General features: G+C 43.3%; 1 protein-coding gene across 3 annotated transcripts in view; it reads left to right on the forward strand.

Moving 5' to 3' along the window:
* GRIN2B (glutamate ionotropic receptor NMDA type subunit 2B) overlaps positions 1 to 25,750 on the forward strand; it is a 500,904-nt gene that overhangs the window by 344,187 nt on the left and 130,967 nt on the right. For all 3 annotated transcript variants that reach the window (XM_070790049.1, XM_019961525.2, XM_070790052.1), the window contains one exon: positions 24,767 to 24,881. In XM_070790049.1, the coding sequence (XP_070646150.1) occupies positions 24,767 to 24,881 (115 nt within the window). The remainder of the gene's footprint in view (positions 1 to 24,766; positions 24,882 to 25,750) is intronic.

Raw genomic sequence — 25,750 nt, forward strand, 5'->3', positions numbered from 1 at the left:
TCCTAAACACAAGATGCTGTGTCCTGAGAGTGGCCTACAGAGTTCACAGCTGTACTTTCTCTCCCTGTAATGAGAGGGAGTAGATAATGCAGCCAGACCCACTACAGTTCACATCCTGCGTCCATCCACACCATTCACAGGGTCCCTTAGATTGTCCCCCCCTGCGTTCAATCTCTGCTTCTACTCCTAAGCTTCACATTCACATGGTTTCTCTGATCTGGACTATGAGCCCCTTAATGTGTCTTCATGCCAAGTGTTATTTTTCCCAAGAGCAAAAAAATTAATTAGAAACATGATTTGGCTCACTTATCTGCCCCATTTGAAGACTTGTCTTGGATTCTTACTTATAGGGATGGAGCATCATGTCCAAGACCTTCCCTCATGACCTCAGTCTCTTCCCAGGATTAACCCTGTCATTGCTTCTTTCCACTGCAGTGACCTTATTCCCCTTCCTCCACCCTGTCCTGTGGCCACGACACCAACATTCCTACAGACTCTCCAGCCCTTTCTTCCCCAAACTACTCATTAATTAATTTTAATTTTTATTGGAATATATATACATTGGTTTACAATGTTGTATTAGTTTCTGCTGTACAGCAAAGTGAAATCAGCTGTACATATACAAATGCCCCCTCCCTTTCATATTTCCTTCCCATTGAGGTCACCACAGAGCACTGAGTAGAGTTCCCTGTGCTGTTCCGTTATGCTCTCATGAGTAATCTTTTTCATACTTAGTATTAGTAGTGTATATATGTCAATCCCAGTCTCCTAATTCATCCCATATCCCCTTGGTATCCAGACACTGGTTCTCTACATCTCTACATCTGGTCTCTATTTCTGCCCTGCAAATAAGGGCATCTGTACCATTTTCCTGGGCTTCCCAGGTGGCACTAGTGGTAAAGAACCCTCCAGCCAATGCAGGAGACATAAGAGACACAGGTTCGATCCCTGGATCTGGAAGATCCCCTGGAGGAGGGAATGGCAACCTACTCCAGTATTCTTGTCTGGAGAATCCCATAGACAGAGGAGCCTGGCGGGCTATAGTCCATAGGGTCACAAAGAGTCGGATGCAACTGCAGCAACTTAGCACATACACATACTATTTTTCTAGATTTCACATATATGCATTAATATACAGTATTTTTTTTCTCTTTCTGACTGACTTCACTGTATGACACTCTTTAGGTCCATCCACACCTCCAGGAGAACCTCAATTCATAAAGCAAATGTTAACAGCCAGAGAAGGGGAAATGGACATAAACAACTCATTCTTTAGAAGCCCCTAAAATAGCTCCCCCCACACAGCTCCTTCCATCAGCTTCTTCCCCACACAGTTCCCCCGCGTCCCTTGGGCTCTCCCTTCCTGTAAGGCGGCCACAAGCTTAACACTGTGTTGATGAGTCTTCCCTCTCCTGAGCAGCATCCCCTGCTGGGTTCCTCCTTGCTATGCTGTGTTCCTGGAAAGTGAGGCAGTTGGCAGTCAGCACTTGGGGAGGCAGATAGGGGACAGGCAGGTGAGTAAACACATGCATGTTTCCTGCAAGGCTTGCCTATCCTGACTGTGTACCACCACTGGGACACACTCCCCAATACAGATTTTTTTGGGGGGGGCTGTGCTTTGAAGAATGTGGGATCTTAATACCCCGACCAGGGATCAAACCCATGGAAGCGCAGAGTCTTAACCACTGGGCTGCCAGGAAAAGTCCGCAGATTCTTTTACTTCCTTGGTCAGTGCTTTGTTTGTGTCTTTTTCAGTGAGTGGAGTGGGACAGTGTAGCTACTGCAGGAATCTTTTTGCAGCTTTCCACAAAGCACCCGGCTCCTCCTCTTCAACAGGACTTGGAATCCTCTGCATTCTTCAGAGCCAGTCAGCACCTCTCAAGGGCATGCATAGCCTCAAGTCTTGTGAAAGGGGCAGAATGAGACGATAGGCAAAGGGAGCCAACATACGAATATATTCCTTTACTCCACCCATGGAAAGGCTTTCTTTCCACTCTTTAGCTCTGAACAGAAGAGTGGGAAACATCTCTTGTCTCTTCTCAGAAAGTGTTAGTCGCTCAGTCGTGTCCGACTCTCTGCAACCCCATGGATTGTAGCCAGCCAGGCTCGTCTGTTGATGGAATTCTCCAGGAAAAGAGTACCGGAGTGGGCTGCCATTCCCTTCTTCAGGGGGATCTTCCCAACCCAGGAATTGAACCTGGGTCTCCTGCATTGCAGGCAGATTCTTTACCATCTGAGCCATCAGAAGAGGTATTTTTTCCCCCATGATAAGTCCATGTGCCTGTTCAGGGATTGAAGTAGAGGGGAAGAGTGGACACATGATATGAATTTTGTACACACATATCTGTGTGTACCCCAAACTGGGAAAGTGCTCCTGTAGTAGATTTTAAAAGTATCATTTAGGGATCAGACACACCTCAATTTTAATTCCACCTGCCGTTTAGTAGCTCCGTGAATTTGAGGAAGTGAGTCACCTTTCTGAGCCTTAGTTTCCTCATCTGTAACAAGACATCACATGAGATACTGTCTGCAAGACACCTGCGACAGAGTGAGCGCTTGGGAGATGCCAGGAGCTTCTGTCTGTATTCACCATGTCTGACACATCACAGGGCTCCATCAGCTTGAGGTTGCTCCTGTCAGAGGCCTCACCTCGTAAATTTTACTTCTTTATAGGCATGATTGAGTTAGTTTGGGAAGTGCTTCTTCAGACGTTTGGTAGTAGAAATCAGGATTAAAAGGCTGGTGTTACTGAAAGATAACGGAGTTTTGAGATAAGTGATGTCAAGGGTGACATTGAGCAGGGGGCAAAGAAGGATGCAGAGGAGTGCCCCTGTGGGTCCAGAGAAGGATTAAGAGTACTTGACTTTCTCATTTGAAACTTAGCTATTTATTTTACCTTGATGTTGCTAAGTCGCTTCAGATATGTCCGACTCTGTGCAACCCCATAGACGGCAGCCCACCAGGCTCCCCCATCCCTGGGATTCTCCATGCAAGAACACTGGAGTGGGTTGCCATTTCCTTGTTCAGTGCATGAAAGTGAAAAGTGAAAGTGAAGTCGCTCAGTCGTGGCCGACTCTTTGCAACCCCATGGACTGCAGCCCACCAGGCTCCTCCGTCCATGGGATTTTCCAGGCAAGAGCACTGGAGTGGGGTGCCATTGCCTTCTCCATATTTTACCTTAAGACCTAACTATTCTCAGTTACTGGGCAAGCCCTCAGTGTCAACGGTGTTCCCTTTCTCCCGAGTTCAGCCCTTTCCCCCCAACATTTATAAAAGAGTGATTCCAAGATCAAACTCTCTTTCACAAGAGTGTTAGCAAAAGTTCATGTTTCTGACACACAGTTAGGCTGAACAAACTAAATTGAGGGTGTTTGGAGCAGGGAAAGGTGTATTGCAGGGCTTTGCAAGAAGACCGGTGGCTCATGCCCTAAAAGTCCAGAGCTCTCCTGGAGGGTTTTGGCAAAGCATTTTCAAAAGCTGGGTGGGGTCCCAGGGTGTGTGGTCAGCTTGTGCACAGTTCTCTGATGGGCTGATGGTGAGATCGCAGGGAGGTGTCATAGGGGTTAACGTTATCAGTCCAGGTTCAAGTAGTTAACAGCTTCCATTTGTTGGAGAGGGCGACATTTTTTACATCTGCGAAACAACTCAGGAAATGTGCCTCAGATATTGCCGAGAGGAGCTAAAGCAGAGCTTATGGGAGAAGCGCCTGTCCCTGGAAGCCCCCATAGGGTTCCGCTGGGTTAGTGGAGTAGGTGGTGACCAGCCCTGGTCTCAGACCCATTTTCAACACAGAATGACATTTTTCTGGCTTGGGGAGTGAGGGGTAACTCTCTGCCAGGCTTGAGGGTTCTGCCATTCCAAGGCTGAGAGGCTGCCTTCAAGCTTTTTGGCGAGGCAGGTGGTGGTGGTTTTGTTGCTAAATAGTGTCTGGTTCTTTGCAACCCCATGGACTATAACCCACCAGGCTCCTCTGTCCGTGTAATTCTCCAGGCAAGAATACTGGAGGGGGTTGCCATTTCCTTCTCTAGGAGATCTTCCCAATCCAGGAATTGAACCTGGGTCTCTTGCATTGCAGGCGGATTCTCTACTGACTGAACCAGAGAGTAAAGAAGTCACAAGAAAGTGGGGAGAGGGAGTTCGCTTCCTGGGATGGTCTCCACACCCAGCTACACTACAGAACCACCAGGGAGCTTTAAAATGTACGTTACTTAGGCTCTTCCCAGGCGCAGTGAATACCTGTCTCTGGAGCGTGGCTCACAAATTCATATTTTTAACAGGCTCCCCAGGTGAGCACTGGGGCTTCCAGGTGGCGCTAGTGGTAAAGAATCTGCTTGTCAAGGCAGGAGATGCAGGTTCGATCCTGGGTGGGGAAGATCGCCTGGAGGAGGGTATGGCTACCCACTCCAGTGTTCTTGCCTGGAGAATCCCACAGACCAAGGAACCTGGTGGGCTACGGTCCGTAGAGTCACAAAGAGAAACAGCTGAGGGACTGAGCACACGCACATACACACTTACGTATATGCATGAACGTGAACATGAAAACATGAAGTCGCTCAGTCGTGTCTGACTCTTTGCAACCCCATGGACTGTAGCCTACCAGGCTCCTCTGTCCATGGGATTTTCCAGGCAATAGTACTGGAGTGGATTGCCATTTCCTTCTCAAAGGGATCTTCCCAACCCAGGGATCGAACCCAGGTCTCCCACATCGTAGACAGACACTTTACCATCTGAGCCACCAGGGAAGTCACGTGTATGTATGGCTGATCCATTTTGCTGTACAGCAGAAATTAACACAACATTCTAAAGCAACTATACTCCAATAAAAAATTAGCTTAAAAAAAAGTAATGAGTTTGGTGAGTCGAGGTCACACGTTTAAGGACTGGAATTTGCTGGGAAACCAGAGAGAGATGAAGGGCCCTGAAAGTCTTGTTAGGGAGCCTGGGCTCCACCCTATAACTCAGTGGGCAAATACTCCTCACTTCAGATCCACTGGGTGACTTGTTGAAAACAGGAACTTCTGAGCCCTACTGCAGACTGTAGGGTTTCCCAGGTGGCTTAGTAGTAAAGAATCTGCCTACCAATGCAGGAGATGCAGGTTTAATCCCCAGTTTTGGATGATTCCCTGTAGAAGGGATTGGCAACCAGCTCCAGTATTCTTGTCTAAAGAATTCCATGGACAGAGGAGCCTGGCAGGTGACAGTCCATGGGGTTGCAAAGAGTCAGATGCAACTGAGCACACACACACACACACACACACACACACACACACCAGGTGAGTCTCAGAGACTCAGTGGGTCCCTTACTCGGATGGAAATCTGTGTGAAGTTCACATGAGGCGCTAGCCTGGGACTCCCCACAAGGCATGAAAATCCTGGGGCTCTTGGTGGTTCTTATATGTGATATCCTAAAGTTATAAAGCAGGACTGATTCTACATTATTTTCAGATTCTCAGAAAATAATCTCTCCAAGCACCTAAGTTTTCCAGGGACATCTGACTCTATTTTTGACAAAGCTTCTTCCGATGTTACAGGGTTGGATTCCCCACTGTGGGTAGCCTAGACCACCAGTGTAGGGACTTGGTACCTGTCTTACACATTCAACAGCATCTCCGTCAGTGTTGTTGTCCCTCTTTAGGCCAACTGAAGAGTGAAAATAAAGCTATTCCTTCTGTGAATATTTCTGGGAAAAAAAAAGTTGGAAAAACAAGCTATAGGCTATGGGGATCTTATTCACCTCCCTCAGGAATTTTTTTTTTTCTCTCTCTTGGCTTTCCTGGGAGCCTTTAAGCCTCATTCCTAGGATCCCAAGACCTTCCTGGATGAAATTCGGATTTGGCAGCAGCCACACATCAGTTGCATTCTCACTCAAGCAGGAACTTTGGGTATGGTTAGAGAAAGAAATGAGAAGAAGAGTTAAGCTCACAAAGAGGATTCATCTCCTCTAGCTGGTTTTCGTCCATTGCTGAGTTCTTATCTCCACTTCCCACCAACACCTACTTACTTGGATCTTGACTTATTTTGGCAGTTCTCTGCGCGTGGACTGTGGTTGCCATGGAGATGTTATCCCGCGTGCTGCATGCTGTCTCATCTCCATCTCTTCCTTTCTCTCCAGCGTGCGCTCGCTCCCTCCATCCTCTCTTGTGCACTCAGCCTGGCCCCGTTGTAATTGAGGACATCAAACACCACATCTCTTCAAGCTATTTTGCCGCTCTGCCCCCAGTCACACTGACTGTGTTTTAACTTCATATAATCAAAGCAACCTGGGAGTGACTGGAAGAGAGGGGAGGAAATTGACTCAAATGCTAAATTCCTTTAGTTATGCTAGGATGCTCAGGAGTTTGAGGGAATTCAGGCAAGTGTTAATCAAATTAACTTCCCTCTGCTTTCACAGGGATTAAACCTTTGCTGAGGTTCAGAGAGACTTATTAACAATACTTTTCTGATTTCCACCTGGACTGTTTCTTCATGTCCTGGTGTTATCTACAAAGGAGAAAGCCTGAACTATTTCAGCTCCTAATTTCCCACCCATGAAATAATTCACTTTGTGCATTTTCTGTACTGACCCGAGGGTGTCTCAGAGGAAATATATTGACATCCTGGGTTATCAAGTGTTGGGCCAGATGTAGAAAAGATCTTAGTGTGAATAACTGAAGATTTGCCCTATTTGAATAATTACAGGTTTTATGCATGTTTGACTATGTGGACATTGGGGGGGAAGTTCTCTCCCTCACCCACTGAGGTCATTTTAATTTTTTTTAATTTACTTTTAAAATTGGAAAATATTAGAAGATAAATAACAAATTCTCCTTTTGTTTTTCTGTTTGTTTTTTAAAGATCTTCCGATTCCATTGTTACAAAGTATTTTTCTCTGTTCCTAAACTAGCAAAGTGAATTTATATTGATAGAGAACACCCCTAATATTATATTTTACATATATTTCAGATTCCCCTAGTGCTTTTATTTTTCAAACTAAAAATCACTACCAGCAACTCTGTTATCAAGAAGTTCCTTTTGCTTTCTTATGGAATAAGATTTGAATAAGTTACATGATTCTCAGAGATAAACAGATGTTTTATGGACCATTCAAAGGGGAGAATGGTAAGAAGATTCAAAGGGAAGAAGTTTAAAAATTTAAAAACATTTCTGCTTGTGCAGAAATGAAGTCATCCCCACTGTTTGACTCATTGTTTTTCAAAAAGAAAGATTATAGGTGTATATTCTTTAGAAGTTACTCTTCTTTAAATCAATCATTGGAGGAGTCACTTTCCACAGGGAATCAATACTCAGTGCTGATATCGATACACAGTGCCATCTATGTGTGTGCGTGTGTGTATGTGAGAGAGAGAGATGACATAGAAAGGTGGGTGTGAGGGGTGGGAAGTAAGAAAGCAGAGGAAAGGCTTTCAGGACTAGTCTTCTGGAAGTTCAAAAATAAATCAGTAAGTATTAATTGACTGCATACCACAAGCAAGGCACTAATTTGGAATCTGCAAAGAATAATTGAAGGGCAAGATTTGATACTTACCTTATAACAATGTCTTATCTATCTGGAAGACAAAATCCAGACATACAAAATGATGAGTAACAAAAAGGAATAAGAGGTGCTCTGTGACAACCTAGAGGGGCTGAATGGGTTGGGAGGTAGGGGGAAGTTTCAAGAGAGAGGAGACATATGTATACCTATGACTGATTCATGTTGATGTGTGGCAGAAACAAGCACAGTATTGTAAAGCAATTATCTTCCAATTTAAGACAAAAGAAGTTTTTGAAAAAAGGAACAAGATAGGTCAGGTCAACAATTAATCAAATGCTGACATGTGGACTGGAGGCTGGAAAGGGCAGGAGGAGAGAAGACGAGAGAGGGAGCTGGGATGGTCAGGAATAGAAAAGGGGAAACTGGATTTGAAACCATAAGCATGAGCAAGATTTGTACTGAATTCAATGGAAAAAAAAATAGAATAGAGGCAGGAAAATGCAGGTCATGGTCAGGGGACAGTGAAGAAGCCTCTTGGCTTCAGCAGGAGTTCATACAACACACAGAGAGACAGGGCCAGGGCAGAGAGGACTTTGATCATGGGCAGACTTTTTCTCTACGTAACAGTCATTGGAGTTCTTTGAGCAAGCAGCCCTAAGAGGTCTTGTCGTAAGATGACGTGCAGGTAGTATTTGGAAGGTGGGGCGATTGATATCGGGCTGATGGCCCAGTAGAGGGCTGCTTTAGGTGTTCGTCTACCAAGTGATGAGGTGTGGTCTAGCATGAAGGTCATGGGACTTGAAGGGAAGGGCCAGATGCAAGAAGTATGTTGTAAAAACAGGACTGTGTAGGGGAGGGCGTGGGTCACTGAACACAGGAAACTAGGAAGATGGCAGAGACTCCTGGGAGGTTTCAAGACCACAGGAATGAGGCCAGTTAATATTCACGGTGAGCTGGATCATAAAGAAGGCTGAGTGATGAAGAATTGGTGCTTTTGAACTATGGTGCTGGAGAAGACTCTTGAGAGTCCCTTGTACAGCAAGGAGATCAAACAGTCAATCCTAAAGGAAATCAACCCTGAATGTTCATTGGAAGGACTGATGCTGAAGCTCCAATACTTTGGCCACCTTATGTGAAGAGCAAACTCATTGGAAAAGACTCTGGTGCTAGGAAAGATGGAAGGCAAGAGGAGAAGAGGGCTACAGAGGGTGAAATGATTGGACGGCATCACCGACTCAATGGACATGAGTCTGAGCAAACTCTGGGAGATAGTGAAGAACAAGGAAGCCTTGTTCCGCTGATACGCTGCAGTTCATGGGGTCACAAAGAGTCGGACACAACTTAACGACTGAACAACGATATGCACTGTGCTCTGGGCAGCATCCCAAATGCTTGGTAAATATTAACTAAGTCAGAGAGAGGAATTAGAAAGTCAGTTAGTGTGAGGAAGAAGATAAAGCAAATGCATTTCCAGCCCTAAGAGTTTGTAACGGGGAAAATGCGAGCAGAAATGGCCATCGAAGGGTGAATGTGGGGGATGAGAAAGAGGGGGAATGCAGGCGTAGAATCAGAACTCAGAGAAAGAGTTGGTTCCCTGAGGACAGCTGAAATGAACAGAGACCCTATAATTTCAGGGTTCCTACAAATTTTCTACAAAACCTCAAATAAGGGAAAAGAGAAATTAAAGCAGCCAACCAAGAAGGGAAAGAAGGAGCAATGGCAGGTAAAGGAGAAGAACCAAGATAATGATGAAACCTAGACTAGACACATTTCCAAAGGAGGGGCATGTCGTGCAGCTTAAACCCAGGACGAGATGCAGTGGATGAGCACCAAGGATAATCAATGTATTTGACTGTCCAGATCATAAGTATAGTCCTGCCTCCCTCATGCAGGATTGCTGAGAGTTGATTGCTGCTCCAAAGCAATACTTTAAATATTGTATTTTTTAAGTCCAGAGAGAGCTTGAGTATTCTGTGCCAAAGCAGGATAAAGTTTTTTTCCCCATCTTATCCGAGCCAAATAAATATTCTAACTCTTGTTGTCTGCCTCTAACAAGAGCTCCAAGAATATAGTCTTAGACTTTCATAACTGACTTCCTCCCAGAGCGTGATCTGAGAATTAATTTCTCTATAAGTTCAGTCAGGCTTACTGCTTTGTGGTTCGTCTCCTGCTTTCTTATAAGGAAAATTAATTTCATTTCTAACTTTTTTGGGGTTTAGTGCTTGTGAAATGACAGACAGACCCCAAAGACCTGGAGTTCTCTTGTTATTCTGTGAATGTATTGCCTGACCAGCAATGTGTCTTCAGTCTTCCTCAGGGCTGTGAGAGCCCATGTGGTTCTCACCTCCTCCCTGAAAACTTCCCTTAATGGTGCTGGCTTAAGGGACAGTTAAAAGCAACTGATGGACTGCTTATTGGTTCTCTAAATAGTGACTGAGTGCTCAGGCTTTGAGCCATTTAGAACTGGGTTTAGATTTTTGTTCGACCATGTTAGGAGTTGGGGACTTACCTCCCTCTTCCCTGATCATCATTTCTGACAATAGTATCCTTAGTGGGAGGAACATGGGTTTTAGAGCCACTCTGAATTGAATGGGGTAGCACCAACCTTGGGTTTTCATTATAACGTGATCTATCATTTTATAGCATTGCTGTGACAATATCATATAATGCGAAACATCCAGAATAGAGTTTGGCATGTACTCAAAAAATGGTAGCAGGTTTTATTTTTATTTTTTAATTGAGTGATCAGAGCAGAAATATGACTTCTAAGCAATTTCACTTACAAGCTAGAAAGCCATGAGATTCATTTACCTTGGGGAGACAAAATTCTGAAAAAAAGGGGAAAAAAATACCCATCAGCTTATTTTGTACATAATGGTAAACTCCAGCTGGTGATTTAGCTGATTTGACTCGTTCTGAGAAAGCAGTTCATAAGAGCAGCCAGCCTGATCTTTGCACTCATGTTATAAAGGTGAAAGCACAACAGAGAGGGAGGAGCCAGAGCTGTGGCAGACTGTTAAACCCTAAGAGTGGTGGTCTCATCGCCAGAAGACAGGGGAATGTGGCCTGGCCTTGACCGTGTTAAGTCTGACCTGATAACTGAGCACTCAGGTAGAATGGTCCCACCAGGAATATAGAACTGAATTAAGGTCAGGAAAGAGATGGGAGCTCCAATGGAGATTTTGGAGGCCTTGGTATCGAGGTGATGATGGTTGATACTTGGCTGTGAATGTGTCTTCGAGAGAGAGCAGTGGTGAAAACCTGAGTCTTGAGTGCCCCCAACTTAGGGATTTCCCAGCAAAAATGGACAGGAGAGGGAAAGAGAACTGGTTCTAAAGGTATAGGAAGAACCAAGAAATTATCCTACTTTAATCCACAAATAAACAAAGGAAAGGAGAGTGCTGAAAATGTGGGAGTGTCATCTGTTAGTTGTATAATGTCAGGCGGAATAATGATAAAGCAAGAGCTACCGATTTTCTTTTGGTTATTGATGACCTTGTAAGATCTGTTTCTGTAGAGTGATAGAGACAAAAGCCTAGACTGCAGAGGTTAAGGAGAGAGGGCTGGTAAGGAAGTCGGGGCATCAGGTGTCAATTACTTTAAGTTTGTAGTAAAAAGAGGTAGAAAATGGAATTACTTTGCAGAAGTTGGAAAACAAATCTCTTTGTGACCTCCCCTGGCTGAGAAGGAGTTAATGTTAGAACTGCACAGTAATTTCAGAAGCATTAAAGAGCATGTTTCCATGGCAACATCAACCTACAGAGGGAGAGAAAGAGCTAGGATCCCCTGACAAAGAAGGAACAGCCGAGTTCTAGCCCCCACATGTACAGCGGGGAGAGATGATTACATGTTTCTTTCAGCTTCCCTGTGAAGATGCAGTTGGGGTTCATGTGTGCTGTCCTCTTGAGGACCAGGAAAGAGGGAAATGGGGTTGGATTTAAATAAACTCTTGCCCTCACCTTGCTTCAAATTCTGACTCAAGGGTCAAGCCATGTTAGAGTTATTAGAACAGATCAATGCACGTCTCTAACTATCTAAAAATAGTTAAATAAATAAACAAATTTGATCTTCCCCTGACCTCTCTGCTCTAACTTGATCTAGAAACTGTGCTATGAAGTACCGTGCTTCACAGCAGCACTTACAGAAGCTCTAGAAACACAGGCTGTGTTTGACTGATAACCTTGGATCAGCACTTTTGCATTGTAGTTTCTATCTTGATGTTTTCTCCTTGACAAGATATACATTTCATCTTACTGTTTTCAGGTCCCTCGTATCCCTTTTAATACTGACAGGCGTACATTTCCGGTACCTTCAAACTCAACCAGACTTTAAGAGGTGGGTCCTCCTGCTGTACTGAAGCCAAAGAAAGCTCTTTTGCAGACCATGCTACAGGAGCCACATCAACAAACTCGTTGTCGCTAACTTTCCCAACAGTTCACTTTCTTCACGCTCATATTTTGTTCCGTGTTGCATCTGGGACGTGTGTATCTTCCATTCCCCTGGTCTTTCCTTGGACTATAGACTGAGTAAATCACTTCACGTCCTATGTAGAAGGGCATTATCCCTGGGACAGGCTGTTCGTGACTGCATCTTCTGAAGATGAAGATGTGCTCTGGAATGAGGCCACAGCCTCCACCACCCTCTGCCTTGCATCTGCAGCATGATGAAATTCTGAGACACCCATCTCCCTGAAAGACATTATCTTCACCCAGGTATCCTGAGTCCTCTGTTGCAAACCATCTCCTGCCCCTGGAATGTCTTCCTTCTTTTGACCACTCTTTTCCTTCCATTCAGTGTAATTGCTTCTAGAAATTTCTACTTAAAATCTGTACCAACTACTACTGAAAGACTTAAGTCATAACCCCCCTTTTTCCATGGATGACAAGACAGTTCCTCATAACCTTCATTCCCAGTCCCTGTAACTAGAGTCATCTCACTAATTCCTTTGCTTACCTCTTCTTCTTTCCTTCAGTAGAGCTATTACAGGGAGCTGTGGAATTAAGTGCATCGGAGCTACAGAGTGGCTAGGTGCTTTGTGTATGGAGGGATTGCCAGTCTGTTGGTCTTGTTGGCCATCTCAGGTAGAGGAGAGGGTAGAAAGGGGCTCCCATGGAAAAGCAAACTGAGGAAATGGAGAAAGGTCAAAAGGGAGAGAAAAGCATCCTTATCCCCTCACTTTCACACCCAGGTCACTTTGGATTTGTGACTAGAGGCTTCTTCTTGGGTGTATGTGACCAGGGTTCCTTTCAATTAAGTCTGAATGGTTCACAGTAGGAAAAGGCTTCTGATCAGAGCTGGATGTCCTAGAGAAATCTTTGCCAGTCATTGTTTGGCTGATTTTGGCATAACCCCTGAGTAGGTCTGCCCGCTCGTGAGCTAGAATGGATGTCAGCAAAATATTAGTAGGCATTAAGTTGAAATACCTGAAAAATATTAGTAGGCATAAACAAGAGATACCGAGTACTCAGTGATCAGCTACCTTTTGATCTGCCTTGGCATTTTCTCTGGGAAGGTTCACTGCGTAGTTCTGATGGCCCACGCTGGGCTGTATTCCAATATACTGAGCACATCGTCTAGGGAAGAGAAGAGGGATTTTATTCAGGGCTTTGGAAAAAGAAAGTGATTTTAACTTGTGTGCAACGTGAAAACATGAGCTTAAAATGAATCCAGGAGAGTTACTTGATTCCTTCCCACTGGGACTGTCACCTTTCTCAGTGCCTCTGATGACTCTGGGTTTCCCGTCACACCTTCACTCTCCCCACCCATCGCAGAGGTGATAAAGGGCTGTGGACATGAATACCAGGAGGAATTCTTTTCCCGTCTCAAGTTCTGTGCACAGTTCCCTAAGCTTTGATGTCCAGCACTCTTGATTAATTGGCATCGCCAGTTCCTAAGGAACCTACAAGCAGAAGCGTGCCCCACCAAAGGAAATTTTAAAGAGAATTACATAGTGTTCCAATCAGGGCTCTAGAAGGTCATAATGGGGGTCATTTCAAGGAGTCATTTATTCTAGGCTAAAATTATGGGGATATGAGCTCATCTTTTGCCTTCCTCAGAAAGCGAACTTTACATTGAAGTCGTACAATTAAATGACTTCGCGCTGCAAAATACCTCACAGGGATAACCAGTCACAGGAGAGACAACACACATCCCCAAGCCTGAATGGCTGGGATATTGTGGGGGTGGGATGAATGTGTGGTTAATGGAAAAGCAGAGATCCAGAGACTGGCAGACCAGACTCTGAACTTATCCTGCCAAAGAGCGGCAACATCTACCCAGGCAATATCTTCTGTTAAGCTTTAAATATGGAAGGTCAGACTGTGATCCAGAAGTCCTGCAATCTCTAACAGTCTCTGGTATCCAGGTAATACTGTGTTAAAGGTAATCATAATAATAACACCAGCAGCAGCTAAAACTAAAGGCTCATTATGTATAGGTACATGTATCCTCACAACGGTCCTGTGAGGTAAGTACTATTACTGTTCACATTTTTATAGTGAGGAAACTGAGGCAGGGAGAGATTAAATAGCTTGTGAGATCACGCAGCTTCAGAACCGGCCGAGCAAGGACATGAGCAGAGGTCAACGGGCTGCAGAGTCCTTGCTTGTCCACACCACGCTGCACTGCACATTGGTAGTATTGGGGGGGGGTGTGCGATACACACTGCATTTCTCTCATCTTCCCTTCACATATCCTGTTTCTCCCTTTGTTTTATCATCGCTGTTTTTTCGTTTTCTTTTTTATTAAGGTATGGTTGATTTGCAGCATTGTCTTAGTTTTAGGTGTACCATTTCTGCCTTCTATGTTCTTTCCTCATCACTAAGCATTTGAGGCATTCAGGACTTTTCATTCGTTTGAGTGTTGGTATCTTATAATGAGAACAAGCTCCTGGCTTTGACCGCAGATGAAAGAGTCCAGAGGAGAGTTGTCCCCTGGCCATGACCTGCCACATTGACCGCGCTTGGTGAAAGGAGACAGACAAGAGGATGAAAAGGTAGACAGTAGGCCCTTGCAGCTGGTGGCAGAACCTCTTGGAGCTCATTGAGCTAACATTTAGAGGAAGAGGAAATGCTCTCTACCTTCTTATATATCTGAGCAGAGATTTTTCAGCAGCTCTTGACAATGCCCCTCTTTTTCTTTTAATTTTGTGTGTGCTCAGTTGCTCAGTCGTGTCCAACTCTTTGCGGTCATATGAACTGTAGCCCACCAGGTTTCTCTGTCCATGGCAGTCTCCAGGCAAGAATACTGAAGTGGGTTGCCATTTCCTCCTCCAGGGAACTTTCCTGATCCAGGGACTGAACCCACGTCTCGTGCACTGGCAGGTGGATTCTTTACCACTCAGCCACCTGGGAAGCTCTTCTTTTGTTTTGATAAAACTAATTCATGGTATTCAGTGGTGAAACAGAATTTGGGTAATAGAGCTCAGAAAATCTCATTGACAGGCTGAGGGCTCTGAGAAGATTCTTTCCCTGTAATAGTTGGGAAGTTGACACATCACTACATACCCTCAGCCAGACTGCTAAGGGGCCAAAACACAATCCTTTTTACCACCAGCAGGAGAGAGGGAGTATATTAAATGTATATCAGTCAGTCTTAAGATACTTTAATATCTCATTAGTTTAACACTACAGATTTAGAATTTCAATAACTGAGTTATGGACTAGCCCAAACGTGAAGCTTTTATGATTTGTAAAGAATGGTTCATAAAATGAATGGCATAAACACCACTGCAGAGAAAGTGTTTAATCCACTGGCACACAAACTATTTTTAATTTGCCTCAAGTAATGATAAATTAATATTACAGTCTACCCTTTAAATTAGTTTTTCCTGAGGTTCTAAGTATCACTTTGCAAAAGTGAGAAAAGGCCTACACTTGACAGCTTAGGAAACTGGTATTTCTAATTATTTTGTTCAATAGCGTGGTTTAGTATTTTTATATTTGACACTGTGGCTCAAAGGAAACCTTTAAAACTTCTTCAAATCCCTTTTCCTCAAAGAGAACACCATTGATGACCAGAATAAAATAACTCACGTGCCTTGAAAACATTGTCACATAACCTAAGAACCGATGGATCTAGGATTTGAACAGAAGTGGTCTGATGGCAGCATCCTTGCCTTTAAACGCCACACACACTGGCGGCTGCTGCTGCTGCTGCTGATGGTGATGGTGATAGAGTATGTATTTAGTGCACACTACATTCATTTCCTCTCCACTTAGCTTATTTTTCCTATTTCCCCTCATTTTTCTTTCTACCAGCATTTAGGGCATTGTCTATGTTGTTCATGTGAATGCAGGATATCTTACTCATGAGTTATTTCTTCTGAGTCTGATCCCAGAAGAAGCTAAGGCAATGGCACCCCACTCCAGTACTTTTGCCTAGAAAATCTCATGGATGGAGGAGCCTGGTAGGCTGCAGTCCATGGAGTCGCTAGAGTCGGCCACGACTGAGCGACTTCACTTTCACTTTTCACTTTCATGCATTGGAGAAGGAAATGGCATCCCACTCCAGTGTTCTTGCCTGGAGAATCCCAGGGATGGGAAGCCTGGTGGGCTGCTGTCTATGGGGTCGCACAGAGTCGGACACAACTGAAGCTACGCAGCAGCAGCAGAGAGAATTGTTCCCAGGCCATGATCTACCACAATGATCACATTATACTGGGTTGGCCATTTTAGATTCATTTTAATTATCATGAATTTCTCTTGTGGCTCAGACAGTAAAGTGTCTGTGTACAATGCGGGAGACCTGGGTTCGATCCCTGGGTTGGGAAGATCCCCTGGCAAAGGAAATGGCAATCCACTCCAGTACTATTTCCTGGAAAATCCCATGAACAGAGGAGCCTGGTAGGCTACAGTCTATGAAGTCACAAAGAGTCAGACACGACTGAGCGACTTCACTCTATGTTGGGGAAAAGTCAGAACTTTCTATTTAATTCCCAAACCATCACAGGGAACATCTGATTTTTAAATATTTACTTTTGTCTCCCAATATTGGTCTCTAACTAAGTAGCTTTTCAACATTTTCAGTTCAGTTCAGTTGCTCAGTTGTGTCAGCCATGTCTGACTCTTTGCCATCCCATGGACTGCAGCACGCCAGGCTTCCCTGTTCATCATCAACTCCTGAAGCTTGCTCAAACTCATGTCCATTGAGTGGGTGATGCCATCCCACCATCTCATTCTCTGTTGTCCCCTTTTCCTTCTGCCTTCAAGCTTTCCCATCATCAGGATCTTTTCCAATGAGTCAGCTCTTCACATTAAGTGGTCAAAGTATTGGAGCTTCAGCTTCAGCATCAGTCCTTCAGATGAATATTCAGGTCTGATTTCCTTTAGGATTGACTGGTTTGATCTCCTTGCAGTCCAAAGGACTCTTAAGAGTCTTCTCCAACACCACAGTTTAAAAGCATCAATTCTTCGGTGCTCAGCTTTCTTTATAGTCCAACTCTCACATCCCTACATGACTACTGGAAAAACCAAAGCTTTGACTAGACAGACCATTGTCAGCAAAGTAATGTCTCTGCTTTTTCATATGCTGCCTAAGTTGGTCATAGCTTTTCTTCCAAGGAGCAAGCATCTTTTAATTTCATGGCTGCAGTCACCATCTGCAGTGATTTTGGAGCCCCCCAAAATAAAGTCTCTCACTGTTTCCATTGTTTCCCCATCTATTTGCCATGAAGTGATGGGACAGGATGCCATGATTTTAGTTTTTTGAATGTTTACTTTTAAGCCAGATTTTTCTTCTTTCACTTTCATCAAGAGGCTGTTCTTCTTTGCTTTCTGCCATAAGGGTAGTATCATCTGCGTGTCTGAGATTATTGATATTTCTCTCGGCAGTCTTGATTCCAGCTTGTGCTTCATCCAGCCTGACATTTCACATGATGTACTCTGCATATAAGTTAAATAAGCAAGGTAACAATAATGAGCCTTGACATACTCCTTTCCCAATTTGTAACCAGTCTATTGTTCCATGTCCAGTTCTAACTGTTGCTTCTTGACCTGCATATAGATTTCTCAGGAGGCAAGAAAGGTGGTCTGGTATTCCCATCTCTTGAAGAATTTTCCACAGTTCGTTTTGATCCACACAGTCAAAGGCTTTGACATGGTCAATAATGCAGAAGTAGATGTTTTTCTGCAACTCCCTTGCTTTTTCGATGATCCAGTGTATGTTGGCAATTTGATCTCTGGTTCCTCCTTTTCTAAATTCAGCTTGAACATCTGGAAGTTCACAGTTCACATGTTATTGAAGCCTGGCTTGGAGAATTTTGAGCATTGCCTTGCTAGCATGTGAGATGAGTGCAATTGTATGGTAGTTTAAACATTCTTTGGCATTGCCTTTCTTTGGGATTGGAATGAAAACGGACCTTTTCCAGTCCTGTGCCACTGTTGAGTTTTCCAAATTTGCTGGTATATTGAGTGCAACACTTTAACAGCATCATCTTTTAGGATTTGAAATAGCTCAGCTGGAATTCCATCACCTCCACTAGCTTTGTTCGTAGTGATGCTTCCTAAGGCCCACTTGACTTCACATTCCAGGATGTCTGGCTCTAGGTGAATGATCACACCATCGTGGTTATCTGGATCATGAAGATCTTTTTTTGTATAGTTCTTCTGTGTATTCTTGCCACCTCTTCTTAATATCTTCTGCTTCTGTTAGATCCATACTATTTCTGTCCTTTATTATGCCCATCTTTGCATGACATCTACTATTTCTAATCTTGTAAAAAATTGTTCCTATTGTTTTCGGGAGGAAATGCATATGATACAGTAAGTGTTAAAGAGACCAGCAAAAAGCTTTTTTAAAGATCTGTGGTTTTGCTATTTTTTATTTTATTTTATTTCTTTATTTACTTTTGGTGCCTGGGCAGGGACCTAAACCCTGGACTCTCAGATTAAAAGTTGGTTTTGTCATTTAGATGATGGAGTTTAGCAGTGTAATAGCCACGATATTAATCAGGTGATGCATCAAGATAGAGAACATCTCCTAGGAGTTGTGTTCTTCCCACACCAGGCAAGTGAGGTAGTCTGAATTTTTAGATGATGGTCTATTTTATAGATGAAGGAGCTAAATGCTTTAAAAGGTAAGTGACAAACCAAAGATGTAGTAACAAAGTTACAGGTTTTCAGAGCTGGAAAATCATAAGCAAAGGGGTCAAGAATTTGAGTCTCTTCCCTGGAACTGTGTTTCCTCCTTTATTACTTTGCTCTAATAGCTGGAGAATGGAAATTGAGAGCTATGGACAACTCCACATTTTTTAATAATTTTTTTTAATTTTTAATGGAAGGATAATTGCTTTATAATATTGTGTTGGCTTCTGCCATACATCAACATGAATCAGCTATAGGTATACATCTGTCCCCTCCCTACAGTCTCCCTCCCACCTCACACCCCTTCCCACTCCTCTATGTTGTTACAGAGCCCCAGTTTGAGTTCCCTGAGTCATACAGCAAATTTTTACTGGCTATCAATTTTACATATGGTAGTATATATGTTTCCATGTTACTCTCTCCATTCGTCCCCACCCTCTCCTTCCTCCCTTCTACTCGTGTCCCTGAGTATGTTCTCTGTGTCTGCATCTCCATTACTGCCCTGCAAATAGGTTCATCAGCACCAGTCTTTCTAGATTCCATGTCTATGTGTGTTAGTTGCTCAGTCATGTCTGACTCTATGTGACCCCCATGAACTGTAGTTGGCCAGGCTCCTCTGTACATGGAATTCTCCATGCAAGAATACTGGAGTGAGTTGCCATTCCCTTCTCCATCTAGATTCCATGTATGTGCATTAATATATGATATTTGTTTTTCTCTTTGACTTACTTCTGTATAAGCTGTATAATAGGCTCTAGGTTCATCCACCTCATTAGAACTGACTCAAATGTGTTCCTTTTTATGGCTGAGTAATATTCCATTGTATATAAGTACCACCATTTCTTTATCTATTCATCTGTTGATGAACAGACATTTCTCCAAAGAAGACATACAGATGGCTAATAAACATGAAAACGTGCTATATTGCTCATTATTAGAGAAGTGCAGATCAAAGCTGCAATGAGATATCACCTATCACAGGTCATAATGGCCATCAAAAAATCCACAAACAATAAATGCTGGAGAAGGTGTGGAGAAAACGGAACCCTTCTTGCACTGCTGGTGGGGATGTAAATTGATACAACCACTATGGAAGATGGTATGGAGATTCCTCAAAATAAATGAGAATAATTCCACATTTTTGAGGCATGATGTTGAGCAGAAAGATCACTGGTGTAGGGTGGGGACACCTGGATCCTCTTTCCAACCCTGTCATCTGATCTTGGTGAAAACACAAACCCCTCCAGACTTCATCTGCTTCATCTGAAAATGAGAGGGTCGTCTGAGAGGATAAACTTGTCTCTCTTATTACCACATTAAAAGACATTCATTTAAATAAAAAACAATAGTCCCTTGTGAGAATCTGGGGGGCACAATGAGAACTGTGGGGCTAGGGCACTTGGTTTTCTGGGGAGATTCTGGCAGGGCCCTCTCGGACGCCTCCCACACATGGTGTACTGCTAAATCATTGCAGCAGATGAGCTCTGAGTGGCATGGTCAAAGTCAAAGAGGCACACAGGCTTTTTACCTCAGCTTGACCCCATTCAACCCAGTGGAGGATGACTTTGGCCACAGGCAGCAAATATGTTGGACCTGAGCCCAGCAGGGTTCCAAGACTTTCTCCACAAGCCAGAGTCAGGCCGGAAATGTGATCGGTTTTATTTTCCGCAGTTTGTATGAGGGGGTCTCTGTAGTCGAGGGCACGTGATGGTGATGTGAGACTGCCAAGAGGCCCATCTGAGGCTCTGAGACACTGATTTCACTTTACTTACTGAAGTAATGAAAAGAACCCTGAGCTTGAAATAAGAAGACTTGAACTCCAGTCCTGAACAGGCAAGCCACCTTGGAAAGTCAGGTAGTATTGAGGGATCCATTTTCTCCCGTCCAAACTGGCAGTTCTCAATGGATGGTTTTTAAGTTTTCTTCTAGTTCCAGCAATCTGAGATTTTTGCAGTGTTAGAACTTTATGAGATAAGCTATCATTTGGCTTATGGGTCAAACTACATCCCAGAGACAAATCAAGCAATATTTTTTTATATACCAAACCTTGATGGGCCTTCCAAGCGACTAGGATCTTATGAGCAGAACTTCTGAATTTGAGTGCCACTTGAAGCTAGGCTTTCTCATTACATTCTTGAAGATGACATTTTCAGAGACAGAATAGCTGTGGCATCTCTTAATAATATAGTCAAATCCTTTACTGAGGATTTATACACGGACACTTTGAGGTTTTAATTAATATTCAAAATTGACAAAGTGCCACCAGATGCAAAGGTGGTTAGGTATTTTCAGGTCTTATGGAAAGCTGAACTGATTAATATGACCATTAGACCTAGTTTATCCTCCATATGTGGGAGGCAGTTTCCATTTCTCCCGTGTGTTCCACTGATAGTTCAGCCCTGATGAATGTAATTGTCCCACTTTTACTCACTGAGGTCCAAAATGAGGCAAGTTCCCTGCCTTTAGATAATTCTAATCAGGCTAGTCGAAGTATATTACTTTTTTCTAAATGTTTCCTACTATATAACCTTTTATTTGTGTCATATTTTATATAGTTTTTCTACCCCGTATTTCAGGTGATCATCACAACCTGGTAAACTAGAGGTAAAAAAAAAATCGGTGTTTCCATTTTAAAGAGGGAAAAACTCAGGTTCAGGGCCAAGGTCACAGGTCTAGAAGTGACCACACTCCCAATTATTTTTTCACACTTTTAATTACCAATGAATGGATTGGTCTGTTCCACTATTCTAAGGGCATCCTTACCCAAGGCAAGTGTATATTTGCAAGCTCCTCACTAATAGCTAAAGGTTGGCACGTCTCGGGGAATTACTCAGAAAAACACAATGTGAATGACGAATCTTTACACTGCTGAAGGATATGAATAATTAAAGGATACTTTGCAGAAGAGTATTTTGTGTACTGTCATAACATTTTATTAATATTTTTGATAAGTAAAATATATGAGAAATGTCAACACAGAATAAAATGAACATGTAGAACTGGAATAAGGTGAACATCCTAGAGAGAGAAAAATATATAAGGAAAATCAAAAGGATTGGGAGCAGGAACAACTAGAGAAATTTAACTACAGAGCAATTACCCATGAATGTGGTTTTATTTTCTTGGAGTTTGAATTTCCCAACCTATCCACTCAATTCAGGGAGTTGAATTCCCCTTTCGAAGAAGTCATCTTGAGAGGCCATATGCTTATTCCATTCATGCTGATTGTTGCTTATATGATTGGGGGGCTTCTCTTTTATAATTGCCTTCTGAAATGGACACTTTCTTTGAAATATTCTTAATGGTGATTTAGATAAAGTCAGAATTACTCACAGCCATGTCTGGTGAAAAAGAGGGTTCTTTAGCCAGATAATTTCCATCCCTCCCCCATCCTTTCCTCCTTCTTCCTTTCTTTCTTTCCCTTTCCTTTAATCCCTACCTCTCTCCTCCCTTCCCTCCCCTCCTTCCCTCTCTCCCTTCCTTCCTTCTCCCTCTCCACTTCCTCTCTTGTGTTCTTCCAAAAAAGAGGCAAGACTAATTTTTTTCTACAAGTCTCATACACCTCCTCTGAAAACTTTCAGAAATTACTCTAAAGTATAATGCCATATTGATGTAGTAAGAACCTGCTTTCCAAATGGATTATGTCTGATGCTTAAATTCTGGTCTTTTAGTTTAAAATCATACTCCCTGAAATGAACTGCATGGAACTTAGGTTGGAGTGTTGAAGTTGTTGTAAACTACAGGAGACCTGAATATCATCTTCTCACTAGTGATGGGCAGGAGCAGGCAGCAGTGAGCTGAGAGGAGGAGCAGCACAGAGAGTGGAGAAGACACGGGGTGGAGCCTTGAGTTGAATCAAGGATGTTACACATTTACCAAGTGAAGGTGTTCAGAGATCACAGCTGAGGGGGTAGAGAGGGAGTTACACCATGGCACGGTGTAGCTTGGTGCAGGAACGGGGATATTAAAGCTGCTGTGGTGTGTGAGAATCAGAGTGGGATGCTAGAGAACACATGGGACTGGGAACAGCTCTTTTTTTTAAATATAAATTTATTTATTTTAATTGGAGGCTAATTACTTTACAATATTGTAATGGTTTTGCCATACATTGACATGAATCTGCCACGGGTGTACATGTGTTCCCCATCCTGAACCCCCCTCCCACCTCCCTCCCCATCTCATTCCTCTGGGTCGTCGCAGTGCATGAGCCCCGAGCACCCTGTATCATGCATCAAACCTGGACCGGCGATTCATTTCACATATGATAATATAGCTCTTAAAATGTTATTTCTGCTCCCAATTAGCTGGGGGCAAATAATTTGACCTCTTTGTGCTTCAGTTAGTTCCCTTATCTATCAAGTTAAAATTATAGAACCAAATGAGCTCATAGTTTCTTCAAAGACTAAAATTCATTTTATAAGGGATTTGTTATTGTTGTTGAGTCACTAGGTCATGTCTGACTGTACGACCCCATGGACTACAGTCCACCAGGCTCCTCTGTCCATGGGTTTTCCCAGGCAGAAGTACTGGAGTGGGTTGCCCTTTTCCTTCTTGAGGGGATCATCCCAACCCAGGGATCAAACCTGTGTGTCCTGCATTGGCAGGCCTATTCTTTACCCATGAGCCACCTGGGAAGCCCTTTATGCGGGATACATGATGAATATCTTCAAATGCTTGAAGAGCTCCCATGCAAAAGAAGCATTAGACTGTATAACTGTATAACTCCTAAGGAGGAGACCAGGATCTAGAGGTAGTAGGGGAGCAGATTTCACCTTTAGGTAAAAAAGAACTGCCCAACAGTGAGGTTGCTGCCTTGAGGGTAGGGAATACAGTGATGAGCTCCCCATCAATGGAAGTATTCAAGAAGAGCTGAGAGGGCTGGTTTTATGATGTCATAGAAAGGAAAGATAAACTGCAGCAACTGGGCTCATTGATTATGAAGATCTCTTCCAATTTTGAAATTCTAGGAATCTCTGCTCTTTTGTGGTCTCTGTTTTTGACTGCATTTGCCCTGGAAATGACAGCTTGAAAAGTCCCAGGCAGCTTTAGAAGAAGGAATGTGGTCCATGAGGATTTGGTTCACAGTACCTAGTCATCTTTAGAATTTCCTGAAAGACCTACATCTTAGCAACCCTAAGCAACCTTGGTTGCTTAATCTAATGTTACCTGGTAGCATCAAAGAAGAGGCTCACAGTTTTTGTTAAATGAGAAGACTTACAAAAGGAGCCTTTAGGCTGCCTCCTGCACGTTCTTCTCTCCTTCAGTGCAGTAGGGAGCCATGGTTGGTCGAAGTTTTGAAGCCTGTCAGAAGACTCCCAACAATCACAGGTTGCCCATTCTGCTTCTGAACAGAGATAGGTCTCACTGCAGCATCAGGTGCAAGGCTCCAGAGTAGCATGTCATGTGAACATGGAGCTAATCATTATTGACGCCTTGAGCCATGGTGGTGAAGGGACCTGAATAACCATCAGCACGGTTGCACTGATGCCATGGGAATGAACATGCCTGTGGGAATTCCCAGTGAGGGAACTTCATCAGGTCAGAGCAGCCAGAAAGGGAGAATGGGGTGAGCTGAGAGTATGGGTGTTGAAAGACAGCTCCATTGGTCTGACTCTCATTATTAGTTTTTGCTAATTTACATGTCTGAACCTGAAGCACTCTGCAAAATGTCTTTCTCTCCTCCCTGGACTCCCACCCCACCCCTGCGATTTTCTGTGAAAAGGGAAGCTGTCTTGCCCACTCCCACTGTATCTTGTCTCTACACCCGCCTCCCTTGAACTCACCTCCTTTTTTGAATAATAGTCATTAACGCTTAATGAGGGTTTACTCTGCCCCTTGGTCAGCTATCTCATTTAAGCCCTTCAAACCTAATAGAGTAGGTTCTTTATTACCCCATTTTTGTCAAATCGTGAAAAAAACAGATATTCAAAAGGCTCAATAATTTGCTCAGTCATAGCTGCTAACTAAACTCAAGCCCATTGCTCTTATGTCAAATTTTTACATTATCTTTCTTACTATTCATATAGTGTGAAAACTTGGATGGCAGTTATTGGATAATGAAACTGAAGCCTGAGGGGCACAAGCTTTACATGATATTTATAGAGCTATCTACACGTCAGTCTCCATCCACCTTTCTCTCTGTCTTCCTGACTGTCTTGTTCTGACATACCTTCTTCATGCTTGTAACCTTCTCTTCATTCTCTGTTTACAGGTATCTGATCAATGTGACTTTTGAAGGGAGAAATCTGTCCTTCAGTGAAGACGGCTACCAGATGCACCCAAAGCTGGTGATCATCCTTCTGAACAAGGAGAGGAAGTGGGAGAGGGTAGGACATGTCTTTGGCAATTCTCAAGCTAAGTGGAGGGGGTGGGGATCAGAAATTTTGCAACACACAGGAGGAAAACGGCCACTTGGTTTGGTCTCTGAGCTGGAGATCAATACTTTGAGAACACAGAGGAGGCCATTTCTCAAACGTGTGCCTTCATTTTCTTGCCACTTTGGTCAATCAAGAGATGATTTTCCCTGTGTATTACCATTTTTATTGGTAGCTGTGCTGTCTGCAGCATGACTTTGTTTTAATGGAAGAGTGTGCAGGCACGGGATAATACAATTAAGTGGAGAAACCGAATGATGGTATAGTTCAGGAGTCATGTCCTACAGGGTGTACTGGGAGGCCTGTGAAACCTAATTCATGAGCACACAAATTTCGATTTCCTGTGATTGGAGGCTTGCTCTTAGGACCTACCTCTCCCACTGTCAGCTGATCACAGTGTCTGAAATTCTACTATTAGGCATTAATTTACGTGGGTGCCAGACTGCCTGGGTTCAATTCCCAGCTCTTTACTCATTAACTTGGCTACTTACAACCTTGGGCAAATCTCTTAACTTCTCTCTGCCTCCACTTCCTCATCTGAAAAATGGGAAAAATAATAGTTTCAGTATCACTGGGTTGCTATATGGATTAAATATATTGATATATATAAAGGACTTAAAAGGGTTCTTGGCACATGGTAAGCACTTACTAGGTATTGGCTTCTATTGTTATACCTGATTCCTAGTTCAATACAAATGTTCCTGAGAGTCATTTCATCACACGTGTTCATGAAAATCAGGACACTTGTGCCTTGAGAGGCTTTGCAGAGAAATGGTTTCTCAGTTAAATAAGATTAAGGGCTGCTGTCTACTGTGTCTCAC

This window comes from Bos indicus, chromosome 5, assembly GCF_029378745.1.
Source record: "Bos indicus isolate NIAB-ARS_2022 breed Sahiwal x Tharparkar chromosome 5, NIAB-ARS_B.indTharparkar_mat_pri_1.0, whole genome shotgun sequence".
Classification (NCBI taxonomy): Eukaryota; Metazoa; Chordata; class Mammalia; order Artiodactyla; family Bovidae; genus Bos; species Bos indicus.